General features: G+C 45.7%; 2 protein-coding genes across 6 annotated transcripts in view; one reads left to right on the forward strand and one right to left on the reverse strand.

Moving 5' to 3' along the window:
* The window catches only part of SFXN1 (sideroflexin 1), a 30,522-nt gene extending 28,207 nt beyond the window's left edge, over positions 1 to 2,315 (reverse strand). The window contains exons 1-2 of one of the 5 annotated variants that reach the window (XM_064521011.1): positions 2,206 to 2,315; positions 1,259 to 1,384 (exon numbers count right to left, since the gene is read on the reverse strand). The gene's annotated coding sequence lies outside the window, so the exon portion shown is untranslated. Of the gene's footprint in view, positions 1 to 1,228; positions 1,455 to 2,205 lie in introns of all 5 variants that reach the window. The other 4 variants (XM_064521009.1, XM_064521012.1, XM_064521010.1 and 1 more) reach the window with 4 other exon arrangements.
* Positions 2,316 to 14,689: 12,374 nt separating this feature from the next.
* DRD1 (dopamine receptor D1) lies at positions 14,690 to 20,008 on the forward strand. The gene is given in 3 exon segments (XM_026122584.2): positions 14,690 to 16,120; positions 16,123 to 16,138; positions 16,856 to 20,008. Coding segments are annotated over 3 exon segments (1,476 nt in total). The 5' UTR covers positions 14,690 to 16,024; the 3' UTR covers positions 18,220 to 20,008.
* Positions 20,009 to 20,243: the final 235 nt, after the last annotated feature.

Below are 20,243 nucleotides of genomic sequence, written 5' to 3' on the forward strand. Positions count from 1 at the left end.
CTCTTTTGGGGGCTTCTCTGCCTGAAAAAAACTCAGATTTTTCCTTTCCAGTAGAAATATCCACCACCCCGCTCTGCTCGAAAAGGTGACCTATTCTACTTTAAAACTACAACACATTGGCAAGGCGACAGTGAGAAGGCAAACCCAGCTTTAACCCATATTTCAATTGTTCTGGCAAAGAAAAGTATACAATGCATTCTCCAGGAATGTCAATCAAACCAGTATAATTAGTTTAAATGAGAAGCACTAATAGATTTTTTAGGGGAATAAAGCATTTTCACGTGATGGCAAAACAGCACATATCAGACTTACTGGAGTCATTAAGCAACGGTATTCCTCTATTTGCACTGCTTGCTACCTCAGTTTGAAAGAAGTAGCACAGCTGATGACTGGGGGAAGTATGATGCAACATACTTGCACCAAATGTTAACAGAGCCACTTGCCAAGTTTTCCTTCCTCAAAGCAGCTTCCACCAGTAAATATCTATTTAAATCAAAAAAATCTTTGTCTGCAATATGCTTTTTTCCTACTGCATTAACAAAAACAAACTGAATGCTGGCTAATGCAAATCATGGTAACACTACAAGATACTTTTTTGCTTATAAATGTACGTCCTGTTTGTAGCCTAGCAACAAAAGCAATAGTCTGTGTTAAATGGATAGTGTCTGCTGCTGGGTCTGTCTCCTCAGAACAGCAGCCATCTTTGGTGTGTAACTTAAAGAGGGATTTCATCATTCTGCATTAAAGCTACCTCCAGATGTTAGAGGTTGCAGCAGCCAACTCAGCAGTGTGTGCTTTCAATCTGCCATCTCTTCTATCACCGCTCTCATCTCATGAGGTATATCACACAGACACACATCACCCATTACACATTTACCTCTCCTCTTCACTAAGGAAAAACACTTTCTTTGCTAAAAGGGGTTATTTCAAGCTCTTATTTTATTTTATTCCTGATTGCTTCAGACTTTTTTCTGCTCCTTATTTTTTAAAACCCAAGGTAAACTTAAGTAGGATTATCTGGCTCTATCCAAACACGTTCATGGTCCTCTCCTGTAGTTTTTCCCTATATAATACCTCTTTTCCTGATAGGATCCGAACAGGAGATGCTTTATTTGTACTTTGGCGCAAAGCCAGTCGTCACTGCCCCCTACCCTCTCAATACCCATCATTACAATTACCCTCAATTTTTTATAACTCAGTAAAGAAAAAAATCAATATGCATAATTACCCCCCCACCTCTGGTTAGTGGATGGCTGACCTCCAAGGTACAAGGTGTGTTCTTCCCCGGGAAAAGATGACAGCCCAGCACAGCGAGGCTCGCTCCCTGCAGGCACCGTTACGCGTGCCCTGGCTGTGATCCGCCACCCTCGGGTCACACGCCGAGCTGCGAGGACGACTGTTGGTCAGGGCGCAATTTCGGGAGGGGGTTTTGGAGACGGTGGGAAGGCAGGGAGCTGTCATTTGCGGAGAGAGGACGGCAGGGGGAAAGGCTGTGGCAGCCCCCAGTCACCTGTCTAACGCACGTGATAAGCGCAATGACAGAATATCCCTAGGAAAGGGGGTGATCACCACCGCCCAGGGGCTGGGAAGGATGGGGGGGACCCCGGGCCTCAGCCCCTACGGAGGCGATGGAGGGTGACACAGGTTTGGGCCTCAGCAGAGGGGATGGGGTGACACAGGGTCTGGGTCCCTATGGAGGGGATGGGGGTGACATGGGGTCTGGGCCCCTACAGAGAGGGGGATGGGGGTGACACAGGGTCTGTGACCCTATGGAGGGGATGGGGGTGACATGGGGTCTGGACCCCTATGGAGGGGACGGGGGTGACACAGGGTCTGTGCCACTATGGAGTGGGGGGAAGGGGGTGACACAGGGTCTGTGCCACTATGGAAGGGACAGGGGGTGACACAGAGTCTGGGGCCCTATGGAGGGGATGGGGGGTGACACAGGGCCTGGGGCCCTACGGAGGGGACAGAGGTGATGCAAGGTCTGCACCTGTGGAGGGGACAGGGGGTGACACGGGGCCTGGGCCCCTATGGAGGGGGCCGAGGTGACCCCCGGGCCTGTGCCCCCATGGAGAAATCGGGCTACGGGCCGGGGCACCGGGGTGCCCCAGGGCCTGGGCCGCGGCCGGGGGTGACACGCGCCGCAGCGCACCGGGGCCGGGGGTTGGGGGATGGCGGGGGCCGGGCCCCGGCGCTACTCACCGCGGCCGCTCCGCGCTGCCCGGAAGAGGCTGGGCGCCGCCGCGGGCCGGGGGGCGAGCGGGCCGCCCCGCTCCGCCCCGCTCCGCCCCCGGGGGCCGGGCCGCGCCGCGGCAGCTCCCCGCCGCCACGAGGCCTGGGGGCCCGGCCGGGACGCCCTGAGGCAGCGGGCCTGCGCCCGCCGGTGCTGCCGGGCGCCGCGGAGCCCGCCCGTGGCCGGAGCTGCGGCTACGACTCCATTTTGGGCGAATCTTGGACGTGAAGGGGGGCGACGCTTCCAGGCCCGGCGCCTGCCTGCGCCCCGGTTTCCGCAGCTCGTGCCCCAAAACTTCAGAGCAGCTCAGGCTGTGAAGCCACTTTTACATCTGAGGAAGGGAAAAGCTCGCGGTTACCGGCCCCCTCTGTGCCGCGCTGGCGGTATTTGGGTCGTGGCTAAATTGGGTCGTCAGTCCGACTTATGGGACTTCGAACCCCAAAAAAGCAGTGGACCAAAGGCAACTGTGCCAGTAAAGTCGGGTTTTTACTTACTTGCTCGTTCTCATGACACCTGCTTTAATAAGGAGCGCAGGAAACAAGCAGCAGCAGGGAAACGCTCGCAGGAAGCCGCAGTGAAATGACCCTTAGGAAAACAGTGTGCTCTCAGGCCCTAATCCTGAAAAGGAGTCAGTGGTAATAAAATACTGCCTTCTTACAAAATCCGCTCCGAATGATGGGAGCTTTCTTGCATATGGTGCCTTAAAAAAAAAAAAAAACACGGATCTTTGGTTTTGTTAAAGCCAGGCCGAGGAAGGGGTTTCAGAGCATTTCATTCCATTTAGCAATTGTGGCCGCTCCGCGTTATATCGTCACAGAATCTTGTTGCTTTTCTGTTGGAGGTTGGACGTGCGATCGTTCGAGATTTTTGAAAAATAGTACCCGGTTACGCCGCTCCTACGCGCTCTCCAACCCCGCTTCCTAATGACCACGCGGACGGGATCCCTTACACGCTTTTCAAGAATCAGCGGTTAAACGTTTCTGGAGGCCTGTAGATGTGTTTATTGATAGTGTTTGGGGCAGAGCCGGTGACATTTTTGCTGTTGAAACTGAACTGTGAAAAACTGGATTTCTTAATGCTTTTTGCGTAGGAATGTAATCTTGTAGGCTGGATTTTGTTTTCAGCTTTTAGCTAGAAAATTCACTACATATTTTTCAATTAAAAGTTAAAGATTTCTGTTGTAAATTTTGAAAATACTTCTTTTTCCACAGGGGAATTAATGTTTTGGGGGTTACCCCTAGGGTTATGCTATTTTCCAGCTGTTGACGGTCTGCCTGTAGGAGAAGCTGTAGGACACCCCAAGCTTGATTGGAAACCCCTGTGCACCTATTACACTCACAATTTAGGTTTGAGGCCTAACTTGCAAGCTAGGAATAAACTTCCAGCAGTCTCTCTTCCCATTTTGTATGTATATAAACCCAAGCATGTTTTTTGCATGAAGTTCTTGCTTTGTAGAAGCATTTTCGTACCTGCTGAAAACTGTGGCAGTGACTCCTAGTATCACTTGATCCTTTGACTTTCATTCTGACACAGACAGATCAAATCTCAGATGTCCACACATCCGTTGCCAGCTGGGGCTCTAGTGCTTAGATCATACTTGGGAATATAAATACAATAGGTGAAGGTACAGATATTCCAGGGTGAGCTTGCATCATGAAAAAGAAAAGGCTTGCCTTGATACCCATGCATTGCATTTTTCTTGCACATTGAATTTTATACAAAATGTATGTACTTTGCTGCTTTTTAATGTTGTCAGACAGATCCCAGGCTCCATGACCACTGACAAATCAAATTCTGAATGCACCTTTGAAGATATCCAGCCCTAACACTTGCTGCTAAAAACATCTCAGTGACTGAACAGGAAAGACATCTCATATAGAAAATGGGTATAGCTAAATATTGTGCATTGAAACAAATTAGTTGCCAGTGTGCATAACTGATACAGTGGTATGTTGCTTATATTCTAAGGATTCATGTCTTCTGCCTCTTGATCCTGTTATATGCCAAAGACATTAAAACTTGTAAATCTGCATTAAACCCCTCCTGATCTTTTCTGCACTGTCACAAGAGAAATTCTGCTTGCAGGCTCTTTAATGTGAGATATATTAGTATCTAGATTCTCTGAGTTGCAAAATGAAAAGCTATTTATGATGGACACATTCACTCTCAGAGATAATCACGTTCTCTAGATTCAGTGCAGATGGTATTGAATGGCTCTATTGCCTCTCTTTCACTGGACTAGTCATTCCTCTCATTGGTGAGAAACCAAATCGAATTTTTGCCATGAACCCTGTGAAATCTTGAGGGGGCTCTGACCAACAACCACAGAACAATTGCTCACAAGCTACAGAACTGGGCAAATGGGTGAATATGGGTATTCACAGGGAATGTCTAACCTCTGACTACATGTGTTCCTTCATCCCCACTAATCTTCCTGTTACAAACATTTTAAGCTGCATTTAAAAAAGCAAAATGCAGCAGCATCTTCCAGCTGCAAGATGCAGATGTGTGTTTTGGCTTCATCCTGATTCCTCTCTGAGGTGAGAGCCAGGCTTGTACTATTCCTGCCTGTGCCCTCCACAAGAAGCAGAGTTAGGTGGGCGAGCTGGACGGGGCTGCCAGGCACTCCAGCCAGTTCTCTGCTTTAAACAATCGAGAGAGCAGGATCCCAGAACATGGTATCGAGCATATTCATCTGCAGCTTAATAGTGTAGCTTTATTCTTCAGAAGTCCTGATCTTCAAAAGACTCCTGCACAGACAGTCGCATACAATGAAAACAAACAGGGCTCGGTTAGTGCTCCAATTGTAAGTTCAAGCATGTGTTTTCTCATATGTTCATAAAGAGTATAATATCTTGCTGGTTATATTACAGTCCAAATATTAATAGTATATACAGAAAACATGTACCTAGAGACTACAGCTGTATACATCAGATAAACATTACATTAGCTCCCGTGGGAGCATTCCTTTCAGTCTTCTTATTTCCTAACATCTCCATTAATAAGAGTCCTGCGGCCCTCCAGATGTAAATTCAGACCTTAGTCTTTACTGAACTAGGAATGAATTTAACCGTGTTTTCACATGAAAGAATTCCTTGACATTTATAGGGCAAACTCTTCCCTACACCAACCAGAATATGAGGACTTCTGCTCTCCTACAACTACTGTCTTATCTAAGAAATGAGCTTTATGTATTTACTTTCCCCAAGCTCTTCTGCATTCATAATATTTACATTGGACATTACCGCTTTTATGTTTTTAGTTATTTCAAATTGGTGCATCAACTGGCAAAAACTAAGAGCTGCTGTTCGCTGCATTTACTAGCATAAATGTCCAGTAAGTGGCACTACAGGACAAAGTTTTCAGCAACTCTGTATCACAGACAGCACACTAAGACTAAAGGCAAGCCTGGGATATGTCAAAACTTTCCTGCTCCATGAGAAAGGAAGTTGTACAGCGGGTGGGAAATGATGTGTGGTGACTGCCCTGAAGGTATTAAGGCAAAGAACTGGAGTGTATTCAGCTGCTGCCTCTTGAACATGGTGTCAGGAACCGGCCTTGGCATGGAGCTGACATTATCAGAGATTTGCCAGAAGAAACCGACAAAATTTCTGGGTGCCATTCATTATCACTCACTTGATGGGAGGTGCCTATGATGGCTTTGTACTGTATTTTACTATCAGAAACAGAGTACTGGGCTAGGTGAACCATGTATATAGCACCTCTTGTGGTCTACAGACTTACTGTATGTCAATTTTATGCAGAAAATCCAAATGCCAAGCTGGAAGGCATGGCAGTACAGCTTGAGGAGTACTCAGAAGTTCAAAGATTGTTTCTGCTAATGAGCTAGGGAGGTCATCAAGCCTGTGTCAGCATATCAAAAAACCACCATCACTCTGATTTCCCATAGCATCCACTGTTAACAAGTAAACTATTATTTAGGGGAATTCGGTCAAAAAAGCAAGCAACAAAACACTTTCTGGCAGCCTAAATTGTAACAAAACCCTTATCTAAGCTGATGGAGGATTAGTTCCAAAACCAGTTACAGGTTCTGGCTCTGTTTATGATATCCGAACCTGATTTTAGGTAAATTGTGTTATACTGTGTCAAACGGAATTGATGCATGACCGATTCTCCCATTTATCTAGAGGAGAACATGCATAGTTATACCAGGTAACACTGAAAGGGAAAGAAGACGAAAAGCTACACTGCATTTAGAAGGGACATAAAGCTACATTTAAAGGGATAAATCTGCCTTTGAAGGGAATTAGGAAGCTATTTCCTCTATGATATGGGTATTCTATAAATGTCTTTTGTGGGGTTGCTCATACCCTGAAGCATCTGTGCCAGACACTGTCGACTAGACATTCAACTAGGCAGACCAATCTGGGATGGCAGCAGTATATGGCTGTACATGTAGTGTGGGGCAGGAGGAGGTGTAGTCATCCTCTAGGGACCACTCTTAAATGTTTATTCCTGCAGTGACATAGGATGGCACTTGACAACTTCTGATAACAAGAAGCAACATGCAAGAACACACAACAGCCAAAGATGACACACACAAGCTGGTGGGAAATTCCTAGAAAGCAATAGGAAATTCCTAGAAAGTGGGGGGCCTGAGTGGAGGGGGGGAATTCCCAGAGAGCTGTGGCAAATTCTAAGAAAGGTAGGAGAAGTTCCTAGAAAACAAAGAAAAACTCATAGAATGGTGAAGGAAATTCCTAGAAAGCAGTGTAAAATTCCAAGAAAGCACAGGGAATTCCTAGAAAGCAACAGGATAATCCTAGAAAGCATAAGGGACTTCCTAGAAAGCTGGGTGTAAATTCCTAGAAAGCAGAAGAGAATTCCTAGAAAGCAATGAGGAGTTTCCTAGAAAGCTGTGGGAAATTCCTAGAAAGCAATGTGTGATTCTTAGAAAGCAGTGGGAAATTCCTGGAAAGCTATAGGAAATTCCCAGAAAACAATGAGGAATTCCTCGAGAGCTATGGGGGATTCCTAAAAGCAGGGGGGAAATCCTAGAATGCTACAGGAAATTCCTAGAAAACTATGGGAAATTCCTAGAAAACATATGAAGTTTCTGAAAAGAAATGCAAATCCTAGAAAGCAATGGGAATTCCAAGAAACTAGCGGGCAGTTCCTAGGAAGCAGGAAATGTGGGATTCGAGAAGCAATAATGATTTCTTGAAAGCAACTGGAAATTCCTAGGAGGCAAATGTAAATTTGCACTAAGGTTGAAGAAATTCCTAGATAACAATGGGAAAGTTTCCTAGAAAGCAATGTGAAATTCCCTGAAAGCTGGGTGGAATTTCCTAGAAAGCTGGGGGGGGGGGGGGGAATGTTCCTAGAGAGCATCAGGAAATTCCTAGAAAGCAATGGAAATTCTGAGAAAGGTTCTAGATCAAGAAATTCCTAGTAAGCAGTTGGAAATTCCTGAAAAGATGTAGAAAAATCATAGAAAGCAAAGAAAAATTCCTGGGCAAGTTGTAGATCCTGGAATTGCCAGAGACCAGGGGGAGAATTCTTAGAAAGTAATGGTGAGAAAAGCACAAGAGGCAATTAATCACTGTAAGCTGGGGGGGGGGGGGGGGGAATCCAGAAGCTAGATAGGATCCAATCTGACAGTTTTCCCTAAGTGCAGCTATCTGATTTTTACGAAGAAAACATCTATAATTTGAACCTCTCCTAAATGGAGAGGATCAGCTCAAGAGATATGATTCAGTTTTACAGAAGAGACTGAATGTCTGAATGTCTGCACTGATGCAGCCAGACTCTAATGTGTAAAAAACCCTAGCTCTCAACTTTCCCTGCTTAAATTGGTGGAAAAGGAGCAAAGGCAGTTTGACGACTTTGGAGGCCCTTGACCCTGAGACAGATCTTGACAAATCAGTGATGAAACTCAGGGCACACTTCCAGCCTTTGAAAGTACTGCCTGCTAGTGACTGCTCTGATAGTTCCTCTCACAGCAACAACTCTCTTTGCAACACAGGGCAGGGAGAGAGCCAAGGGCATCGAGCAGGCTGCAGACAGCAAGGCGTTACTTGTTTGGTACTGGGGTGAAACAGCAGTCCTGCCTGATGTGGTGGGCCAAGCACAGAGGCTGGACTGGAAAACCAGATCCAGATAAGCTAAAATGAAAATGATTTTAAGATTATATCATAATTTGAGGTAATCCGGTCAGATCCCTGGGTTTATCAAATGTTAAAATGAAAGCTATGGCAGGAAGAATGAAGCAGACAAAAGGGACCTTGGTTTTGGATTGTTATTTCCTGGCTGGCATCCCTCGTGGATGGGGCAGCCTGCTCCTGCTGCTCCCTGACATGCAGATGTGATAGGTTTGTGCTGGTCTTCACTGCTAGCAAGAACTCTACACAGCATCAGCCATCTCTAGTTTCATCCACTGTTGCTAGAAATCGCTGTAATACTTATCTGTAAAGAGTTTTCCTTCTAATGTGTATCTCTGTATTCTTTTTATCCATCCACTCAGGATTAATTATTTCTCAGATTAATTTCATTCTAATGAATCATTCTGTATCACCAGTTTTATTTCATTTCTGAGATACTAATTAATGTCATCTTTAACATTTAAAGTGCTGTCATTTTTCCAGTGACTTCTCTTTTGATTCATATATTCAATTTCTATTTATCTGAGGGCCTAAAATGTCCATCCAGTGGACGTTTCAGGCAAACTATACAGAATTAAGAATGATTATGCATAATAAATAAAGCATAAAGGAGGCCAAGGGCCCAGCTTCTATCTGTGTGGACATCTGAGTCTACGTGCTATTTGTGTGCTGATCCTCAGCAATCAGCCTCATAGGGTTTTTTATATGCATGGATTAGAATATAAAATTCAACAGTACATTGAGTGTCTACATTTGTCAGTGAAATGATCAGGAAGTTTGAGATATTTTGTATTTTTTGTTTTAGTTTAGGTTTTAAAGAAGGGGTTTTGTTGCTTTTCTCTGGATGTCCTGACACCATTCTGCCGTACTGCAGGGACGAGAACATCTGAGGAAGCATCATTCTTTCCTCAGAGCTCTCCTCTCTTCTCAGCAATAATTTATTCCCTTCATCCTCTGCAGTTTGGCTTCCTCCCCACTCTTGAGGAAAGTGTTGGCAGGGCAGTAATTCATCTTCTACCCTGTATCTGCTGGCAGATGGAAATCCCAGAAAGAGAAGCTGTGGAAAATTTTAGGTTTCCATGTTCGAGTAATTTGCAGAGCGCTATGAGATCTAACCAACAGTGGCTGACTTTGGTTTGACTGGAGTGGAGAGAGGAAGGGTTACTCTGAATGTTCATTGTGGAAAACTTTTCTTTTCTGGACTTGTGGGAATGAGTGGGTGGAACTGCAAAAAAACCCAGAGAAGTCACTGCATAAGACCTGCTGATTAAATAACCTACTTATTCACAGAGAACTTGAATTGCTCATCGCTCCTGTGTGGCAGGAGGATGGGGGATTGCTCAGATGACACCTGCTGCTCTGATCTACAGCTACAAGCTCATTTTTTTCTCTTTTGTTCCTGCCATCCACTTCTCTCCTTTTCTCTCTCTCTCTCTCTCTCTCAAAAAAAAAAAAAAAAAAAAAAAAGAAAAGAAAAAAGAAAAGAAAAAGAAAAACATTTTGTTGTAAAGCTTGATGGTTACAGCTAAAACAAACCAGCTTTGATTTGGGTTTGCTTTGAAAATGTAAAGAGAGATTACTAGCAAGGAGAGAAAACACCTAAAAAGAACAGAGCCTGAACTGACGCTGAACAGGAGACTGCTTGGGGAAGCATGTTAACAAGAACATCTTTTCTTTTCTTTACCTTACAATTGAATTACAGTTTTCCACAACTCCGAAAGCTTGTGCAGCCAAGAGGCTGCTTTCTGAAAGTCTGCTGCCTTATCTCCCAAAGAACAAAAATCCCCACTAAATTCTCTGTCAGCACGGGGGATGGAGGTGGGCTCTCCCAGGCAGAGCTGGGACTGCAGTCTGTCATTCACGCAGCAATTTAGCAAGGAGGGAAGATGCCTGAGGAGCAGCAGTGCCCTAGTCCTATCCGTGAGCCCTCCACAGTCAGGGTCTGAGCTCTGGATCCCATAAATCAGAAGCACTGACTGACACTGTCCTCACTTACACCCTACGGGCATTACCCTTAGTGTGACCAGCTCTGCTGCTGCCTCAGTTAGCTGCCTTGAACAAGTCGTATGTTCATAAATAGTGTTTCTGTTTGGGTTTTTTTTCAGGCTTTATTTTTTTCCTGCCAGTGTCCAGACTCCTCACGTACTTTACCAGTGACCTGATATCCAGGGATGCCTTGTGCACCAGTCACCACGGGAAATAGCTCGAAAGTCAACATTCACAAGGGTACCAATGTGCTTTTTGAGACTGGTATTACTGAATTCCCCAGAGTCTAAGGTCCGATTGCAGATGGACGTGCCTACAGCCAGGTGCGCGCGCGCATGCACACGTGCGCACACACACGTGCGCACACACACACGCATCCACACTGAATATTGAATATTTAGGCCTCTCTGCACTCAGTGTTTGTGGACTAGAAATCACTCCTCTCACTGATCCTTTGTCCTTGCTGGTGGATCTTCATTGTTCAAGAATGATCTTGAGATCCTTGGAGATGGGGTGTCTTTAGCAGCAGAGGAATATATCTTTCTGTTTCTCCTCTTTGCTTTGTGCTTTTGTACTTCACTACTGCATTTTTCCCCGTGGAATGCCCAAACATGATAATATCAATTTAACCAGTGTGCTTCACTGAACTTTAAGAGTTCATAGCTATTGTTTGATTTCCAGCAACCCTTGATTTTTCCAGGTAGGTTAAATTGAGACTAAAGTAATCTTGGCTTATTAATATAACAATTATTTAGTAACCTGACAGCTCTTTTAAACATTATTTCTGCTAATATGCCTCAGCTGATTTCATGTTTAATAAGTTCTATGCATGCAGCCTCAAAAAGTCATTCCTTGAGTGACGTGAGCACAATTTGTATCCACATACTGTAAATAATGTTTTGTAAATTAAGCTGCCTTTTTCCAGCTTTCGTGTGTGTGCTATTTTGTAGATAAAAGCATATTTATCCCTGAATGCAAGACTTGGATTTCATTCAACTCTGACTTGGTCTTCCATTAGCTAATTACTATTTGGATTAATATCATTTGGATCAAGGTGCTACTCAGGATTTGTATATTTAAATCTTTACATGGACCAAATAGGAGTTTCCCCAGTAAGAATCTCCTGGGAGGAGTAGGTATCTTGCAGGGTGGTAATAGGGACCCAAAACATTTCCTTTCCTGGGCATTGCTTTGATTCTAGCATCAGTCAGTATTGAAAAGCATAAAAAAAAAAAAAAGCTATTTTATGTGGGGACCTAGGAGAAATTAAATGAGCTCTGTAGTAGTTTTCTGAATCTCAAGGAAACACCTGCACAGCTGGCAGTTTCAGGGAAGTCCTGAGCTGGAAGAGAGCTGATCCTTTTGGCACTGACTGAAGGCACGTAGGCAGAGAGCAGCAAAAGAGAAATTCAACCTCTTCTTTGGATAAATGGCTCCCAGAGTTGTATCAATCTGCTGCCTAATCCCACTACTAAATTCACCTAAATAATAACAGGGTTTTAATGGATTTCACTTTTGTTCCTCACCTGGGTATGGCTATTAAGTCATGAAAGCTTTAAAAGCTTACAAATTAGCTGAAGTGACAAATGAGTACAGCAGGGTGCCCTGCACGAAATGTTAGTGCTTGAACCCTGCGTAGCTGGTTAAGGGGCTGTGTTGCAGCACTGCGGGCTCAGCTGAGCCAGGCCTGGCATGCTTCATCCATGAACTGATCACACACACATAGGCGTGAGCGAGGAGAGAGACTCTGGAACGGATAAGAAACTTCTGATTAGATGACGAATGTTGGTTAGGTTCTTACAGGCTGCTGCGGGTAGGAAGCTCAAAGATATTTATTATGTTGGGTTCAAGTGAAAAATTTAAACCCTCAGCCATATGAACAGCATGAGGCTTCCCGACAAAGAGTTCAGCCTCTCTTCCCCAGGAAAGGCTATTCCCCAGGAAAAAAAAAGAAAAGAAAAGAAAAAAAAAAGAAAAGAAGAAGAGAAAAAGAGAAGAGTCCACTGGACAAGCCAATAAGCAGATCATTGACAGCAAGCTGCTCTCTACTCTGCAATATATAATCTCCACTTTTCTCTCCAGTATGCTTGAAAGATTGTGCTGTTTGAGTACTCTGGAGTTACTCTGGTTTCTCCTGGAATAATCTAGGACCGAAAGATGGCTGTAGTGGGAAGCCAGTCTGGGGGAGCCTCTCGAAGGTTTTACAAATAAAATCAGATATGCTCAGCAGCTTCGTATGCAGGCGTTGTTCCCCACAGCCCAGCCTCACCCTAGGCTTTCTACTGAAAGACAGGGGCGTGCTGCATTTTCAGAAGTATTGTGCAGTAAATCTCACTGGTGTTGTGCTTTAAGAAGAAGAGAGGGGAAAAAAAAGCTTGAAAATATAAAAAGAAAATCCACAACGAGTTTCATTAGAGATCTCTATTACGAAACAGCACAGAATTAATTTTCATGTCTATTTTCACCCTCCTTCAGGAAGGAATGATGATTAAAGGACAGGATAATACGAAGGAAGAATAAGAACTTGCTAAGAAGTAATTAAAAAAAGAGAGAGAAGCAAAGGCAAAACAAGTATTTTTGTTTGTTAGTCAAGGTTAGTTTGGCACTGCATCTGTTTTAACTGACATAATGAAAAATTATAGATGGCATAAAAGCAACTTCACTAATGCCGAACCCTAGGAAATTTATCGTGACAGCTTAGTGAGTTTATTTGCTCTTCCAGGAGATTTCAACTTCCTCTTATCTATGATGCTTTATAGCTTCATTTTCTGATTTCTGATTATTATACAAAGGGATTAGCTTACAGAGCAATGTGTTCATCCTCTTTCATTGCCTATTGTGGCTAAGGTAAAAAAATCCTTTCTGTAGAAAGAAGGGGTTTGAGACATAACTGTTCAGTTCAACGTGAATGATTTTTGCAAAGAAGAAAACATAGTTTTAAAGGAGTGACAGATTTTTGCATGGGAGTAAGGAAGTTCATGGAAGTCAGTTGTCTTTTGTGGTGGGATAAAGCCAGCTGACCAAAATTCAGGATCCGACATCTGAGGGTGCAAGCTCAGAGGCTATGGCAGTGGACGCAGGTCCGGAGAGCCGGGCTCTGGCCCTCCCTGCTGCCCTGCATCTGCTGTGAGCAGCTGGGCCGGGACGTGGCTTCCCAGACACCCGTGGGAAACCAGGTATTAGGTTTTTTCCCCATTTCTTTTCTGTCTACATGCAGGGAATACGATGCCCTTTGCCCGTTTCATGAATACAGGTTTTAAGCTCGCGTGGCCGAGGATTGCCCCTCATTATTAGCCTCTTTGGTGGTGGCCAAAAGGGCTACTTGTTCTGTAGTATCTGAGTCCACTTCCCAGCAGCGTGGAGCACGCGAGAGCAGCATCCCTCGACTCAGCAGTGGCGGGGCGCCTGGACGGGGCTCAGCCGCCGTGTTTTGGGGGTAACAGGACTACCTGTTCCCCCAAACACCTGTTCCCTATGGGTAGGCCTCGATACCTCCGCCTCTCACCACGCAACTCTAACTTTCCATGCCGGAACGATTTTGCTTTCTGCAAGCACCGAAGGCTATCAACATTGACCGTTCTCCAGACGGAGGCGCCTCGAGGAGCACCCATTTCCTTATGGATGGCTTGGCAACAACATCTAGGGATGGCGATCCCTATCGACAGGCATCGATCCTCTCTCTGCATATGGAGACCTCTCTGTAGTGGTCCTGTCAAGAGGCAATGGGACCTCTCTGTCTTGACACGCATGCACGGCTTTCGAGCTCCGGCCAAGTTTGCAAGCGGTGGGCAGCCACTGATGGCACCGTCGCTTGCTCTCGATAGCTAGAGGCACACATGCCTGCCCATTTCCCAACCTCGCCATAGGAATCGATATCGATCCCTATTTGTCGGCCTGTAAAGAAGTGACTGTAAAGGGCAGCTCTGGTCGCGGAGGGCTGTTGAGAGTTGCAGCGGGCCGTGCCTGGACGTCGGGCAGAGCGGATGGCAGGCTGCTCCCAAGGAGCGCCCGGGACAGGGCGGGTTGGGCCCGCCCCCGCGCTGCCGGGCCCCGACAGCGACCCCCCAAGGGGCCCAGGGCCCCCGGGGCTTGTCACGGAGAGGCCGGCCGAGCTCCCCCCGCTGACCGCCGCCGCGCGCGGGGCGGAGCGCGGTGGCCGGCGGCCGCCGCCTCCTCGGGGCGGCGCGGCGGGGCGCGGGGCCGCGGCCGCCCAGGAGAGGGAGCCCGGCGGCCGCGGCTGCGCCGGGAGCCGCGGGGGCGCGGGGCTGCGCCAGGCGGCGGAGAGGCGGCGCGGAGCGGCGCGCTGCCCCGGCTGCAGCCCGCCGCCGCCAGCCCCGGCCCGGCCCGGCCCGACCCTCCCCGCGCCGGTGAGTACCACCACGGCCGGGCTTTCCGCCCGCTGCCCGTTCTGCCGGAGTGGGGGCTCGCAGCCATCCCGAGTGCGGCCCCCGGGACTGCTTGCTCGCCGGGGAGGGGGTCGGGGAGCCGTCGTGCCTCGGCTGGCCGGCGCCTGCCTGCAGCCCGCGGGTTGCATCGCTGCGAGCGCCGCCGAGCCCGAAGTTGGGTGCCGGGACTTACTTTCCGCATCAATTAATGAACTCAGCTGGCTCGGAGCGCAGAGGCACCGCGCAGCGCCCCGCGTGTCCCGAACCTAGGCACAGCTCAGGAGCACGTAAAGTCACCCCGTTTGCGCTGAACTCCGGGCCGTCGGCTCTTACAGACCCGTTTTGTCCCTCGCCGGGGCTGGTGGATACGTTATTCCCTGGGAAGCCGGAAAAATCGAGGGCAGGAAGCCGAGAGGGAACTCTGCCAAACCGAAGATGTTAGAGGAGGCGCGGGGGGGGTGCCTTTTGCCCGTTGCGTGCCTCCATGCCTGTCTCTCCCCCGTCTTAATCCTTTAGGACGGAGACGACAGGCTGGGAGACCTTTGCCGGAGAGGCGATGCTGCCGAGCCCTGCCCGGGCAGGGGGAAGTCTTCGCCGCCGCGGGCCCGTCTCAGCGGGACGGAGCGGACGTCCCCGGCGCTGGAGATGCGCGGCCCGGGGCAGGGCGCAGGAGACCTTGACGAGCTTCCTCCACCTGAGCTTTCGCTAAAGGAGAAAGCACGCTGAAGCTGGCCCCGATCCCTGGAGCGCAACCCCGCTGAGCAGTAGGTGGGATTACTCCGCGGTAGTTATGGAGAGCTATAACCTGGCAGCAAAGTGCTAAAGCACCTCGTCCCCGCTGGCAGAGGAACACGACCACGCTCCTGCTCTGGAGCCGCCGGCTTCACACCCCGCTCTGTGGCCGAGGGGAGGTCACTCAGGTTCTTCCTCCTTCTCTCGCCCTTCTTCCAGTGAAAGACAGAGGAGAGGACTGTTCCTCCGCTCTTGCCAGCGCTGGGGATACCGTGCCTTTTGCCTGGGATGACTTGCCCTGATATGCCACTTCCCCGGGATGTACAAAGTGCGGCTCGGACTGCTCGGGCGGCCAAAGTTTGCAGACTGATCACTAGGGGCCGTGAGCTGGCAGCAGCTGGGCACAAGCCGGCAGGGCTCTTCGTGCAGGGTCCGAGGAAGCAGACCTGCTGCTCGTCTGAAAACTGACTCCTGATGCTCAAACTCCAGCGGCTTTTGTTTTTACTTCTCCCCTGCCAGTTTGCACTTTCAGGGAAAAAAAGAAAACCCCCACACCTGATGCAATGCAGTGTTTTTGTGTTGGTTTTGTATATAAGATTTGCTATGCAATTCCAAAACTAAATAAGGAGGAGAGACGGCCCTGCATCCCAAATCAAACAGAGAATCAAAGGTGAAAGGTAGGAGACAGAATTTCTCATTTAAATAAAACTAAATAACCTTCTTACTGAAAACCTTTAAAATATCACCCACTGTATGTTTATTTTCTTTGTCTCTGGAAGTGTAAAACTTCAACAGTTTGAAACGAAGTGAAGAATTGCTACCTGACACTGGCCATAAACAGAGAACTGTTGCATTTTATAACAGGAACGTGCTGAGGAGGAAGGATGGAGTGTTTCATCAATGAGACATTTAGGAAACTAAACTAGAGAAGAAGCACCTCATATAGTACGCTTCAGTAAATATGAAGGGCTAGTGAAATGGACGCTGGAAACGCGATCAATAGCTTATTTAAGTGGGAATATATGCAAGCATGGAAAAGTGATTGCTTTCCTGTCTGTGCGGTATATTTGGAGGGCAGAGCAGCAGAATATTCGCAGGTGATCTCTCTGAATTGGGCTACTTCACGCTGGGGTGGTGCAGGGTGTTTCTGAGGTTCTGCTTCAAAAATAGTCTGTAGAGTTAACTGTGTTTGTGCATTTCAGTTCCTGCTTTAGAGAGCTTTCAATATCGTTCAGGGAGATTCAAAGTGGATGAAGTCCATCCAGGGGTGAAGGTGCAAGCAAGGACCTTTGATTTGTTTAGTGATGAGTAATTAATGGACGTCTGATGTCTCTAATGTCTGTGAGGAAAGCAGTTGCTGTCGTCATGAAAATCATGATATGATTTCCCCTCAGGAGAAACTATGACTTGGAACGACACCACTATGGATGGGGAAGGGTTGCTTGTGGAAAGGGACTCTTCCATTCGGATCCTCACAGGCTGCTTCCTCTCGCTGCTGATCCTCTCCACGCTCCTGGGAAACACGCTGGTCTGTGCAGCTGTCATTAGATTTCGCCACCTAAGGTCCAAGGTGACCAACTTCTTTGTCATTTCCTTGGCAGTGTCAGATCTTTTAGTGGCGGTTTTGGTCATGCCTTGGAAAGCTGTGGCTGAAATTGCCGGTTTCTGGCCTTTTGGTTCATTTTGTAACATCTGGGTGGCCTTTGATATTATGTGCTCAACAGCCTCCATCTTAAATCTCTGTGTCATTAGTGTGGATAGATACTGGGCCATCTCCAGTCCATTTAGGTATGAGAGGAAAATGACCCCCAAGGCAGCCTTCATCCTGATCAGTGTGGCATGGACCTTGTCCGTGTTGATTTCCTTCATCCCTGTGCAGCTGAACTGGCACAAGGCTACAACCACAAGCTTTTTGGACCTAAATGCCAGTTTACAAGGTATAAGCATGGACAACTGTGATTCTAGCCTAAACAGGATGTATGCCATCTCTTCTTCTCTAATTAGCTTCTACATACCTGTGGCCATCATGATAGTAACTTATACAAGGATATATCGGATTGCTCAGAAGCAAATAAGACGAATCTCAGCATTGGAGAGAGCAGCTGTGCATGCCAAGAATTGCCAGAACACAAGTGGCAATAGAAGCAGTATGGACTGTCAGCAGCCAGAGAGCAACTTCAAAATGTCCTTCAAGAGGGAAACAAAGGTTTTGAAGACTTTGTCAGTGATCATGGGGGTGTTTGTGTGCTGCTGGTTGCCATTCTTCATATTGAACTGCATGGTTCCTTTCTGCGAGCCTACCCAACCGTCCAAGGGAGCAGAACTCTTCTGCATTAGTTCCACCACCTTTGATGTTTTTATTTGGTTTGGATGGGCTAATTCGTCCCTGAACCCCATCATTTATGCCTTCAATGCTGATTTCCGCAAGGCGTTTTCAACCCTGCTAGGATGCTACAGGCTCTGCCCTATGTCCGGCAATGCTATAGAGACTGTTAGTATCAACAATAATGGAGCAGTTGTTTTTTCAAGCCAACATGAGCCCAAAGGGTCCAGCCCCAAAGAGTGTAATCTGGTTTATCTGATTCCACATGCAATTATCTGTCCAGAAGAAGAACCTCTAAAAAAGGAAGAAGAAGGTGAACTATCTAAGACCATGGAGAAAATGTCTCCAGCACTGTCAGGTATCTTGGATTATGAAGCTGATGTTTCTTTGGAAAAAATCAATCCCATTACACAAAATGGGCAGCATAAAACCTGAACAGTAAGGTTAACCCAGCAAGATCTAATAATGTATATTGTAATAACCTTTTAAAAAAAGATATACAAGATTTTTTAGTAAGAAACTAAGATCTAGGGAGAAAAACACATTTACACAAAACCCAGAATTAATTTTGCTGGCATTCAAGTCAAACTTAACATTTAAAACAATAAACAGCAAAAGATACTGAAAATTGGAGGGGAAAGGATATTAGTATTTTTCGTACTAAGGAAAATACACACATTTGGTTACAGTGCAGTGACAAAGAAAATATTGCCTCATCTCTACACTTAAAGAAGCAAATTTCTAGCTTAAAATGAGGCAAAAGATAAATGTTAAGTATTTAAAGGTTCATGTTTACTAGAAGTTAAAAGATCGCTGTGTCTTGTGATAGTAGGTGTTAACAGGTCCTAATTAAAGGCTGAGGGATTGTAAGGTAGGTAGATGCCTTCTTAAAATTATTTCTGAAAAATTATTGAGCCTTATAATGAGAATGGATATTTTTAAAGCTTTGGGAGGTAATATGTTGATACTGGTTTTATTTATTTATTGTTTAAATTGATATTTTTCATATGTTATAACAGATCTAGCTTTATTTATGTTATTTAAGATGTCTAAATAATGGGATATTTTTGGAGTGTCATAACTGCATTTTGACCAGTCAACCAGTCAGCACTTTATTAAAAGCTCTGATAGTCTGGAGAGCTGGTGAGGGAAATGAAGGAATGTTGAGAAGCTCAGCAAGAAATGAAGAAATCAACAAAGCTGATGCTGTGTGGAGTTTGTTTGCTTGTGGGGTTTTTTTTTAGTAGGATTTCTTTCAAAAGATAGGACCAGAGTTGACTGAGTTGTGAATTCTCTTCCCTTACAGAAATAAGAGAAATTGCTGCTATTTATTTTTAAAAAAGTTTCATGTTACAAAGACTTTGCTAGAATGTCAAGTTTATGGATCTGTAAATACCTTAAATACGACTACAACCTTAAGAAGGATCCAATTTGAGAAGAAAAGCTTCTTAGATAACAATTATTAGTATATAATGTTTTGTATTTATGTAAGATAAACAGCTTTCTCAGACTTTTCTTATTTCAAGTCTTGGATATCTTTTCTGAACAAACACAATTGATTATAATGGTAGTAAACATGCCAAATTTCATTATCATCTGTATTATTGCAGTAACACGAGGAGTCAATGATCATGCTGTCTGTCTGCTACCGTATCACAGTCAGGAAAAAAAAAAAGTGAGGTACTTAGTGCTTTGCTTTGGAAAATAGGAGGACATTACATTTTAGTAATTAACATGTCCATAGTCCATTCAATAAGGAATAGTGCCTCATTCCCATTTTGGATTAAGACATTTCTAAACAGGGATGGAACTGCAGTCCCCACCTCGAAACCATCCTGTGAGCTCCAAAAAAGTTGCTAATGTTTAATTCAAAAACTGCTACTTTTCCATTGTCCTTCCCTGCTGCTTTCCCTTTGTAATGCCAAAAGCAATCAGTGAACCTTAGCAACAGGAACATTGGGTGTTAATATTCAGCAACATTCAAAGAAAGCTATTTGTTTTCTGAATAGGAGCCAATGCCCTTTGGAGAAACTTTTCATAACGTATATCAAAAAATGTGTTGTCAGGAAAAGAGAACTGAGAGTAAAAAAAAAAAAAATTAAAGTCTAATGAACTATATACATCCTGCATCAGGTCTGTGTATTTATGTATCGTGAATGTTTTCATAATTTTATTGCCTGTATGCTGCTTTCATACATATAATAAAATTATTTTGTGAACAGAAGGTCAAATAAAACAATCTACATTGCATTTATTAAATACATGCTGGTTTTTGGCAGTGGTATTGATTGTGTTAATGGCAAGGACGTGTTCCTGTTTTTCCATTTGCACTTATTTGGGATCACACCAGTGAGGCAGATGGGAATTTTTATTAGAGGCAGGAGAAAGTCCTCTGTACAGAGAGCTCTCTCAGCCCTTGCTCTGAACCAGGATTTCAAAGCAGGAATCACAGAGTTTGG

Source organism: Dromaius novaehollandiae, chromosome 15, assembly GCF_036370855.1.
Source record: "Dromaius novaehollandiae isolate bDroNov1 chromosome 15, bDroNov1.hap1, whole genome shotgun sequence".
In the NCBI taxonomy this organism is placed as follows: domain Eukaryota; kingdom Metazoa; phylum Chordata; class Aves; order Casuariiformes; family Dromaiidae; genus Dromaius; species Dromaius novaehollandiae.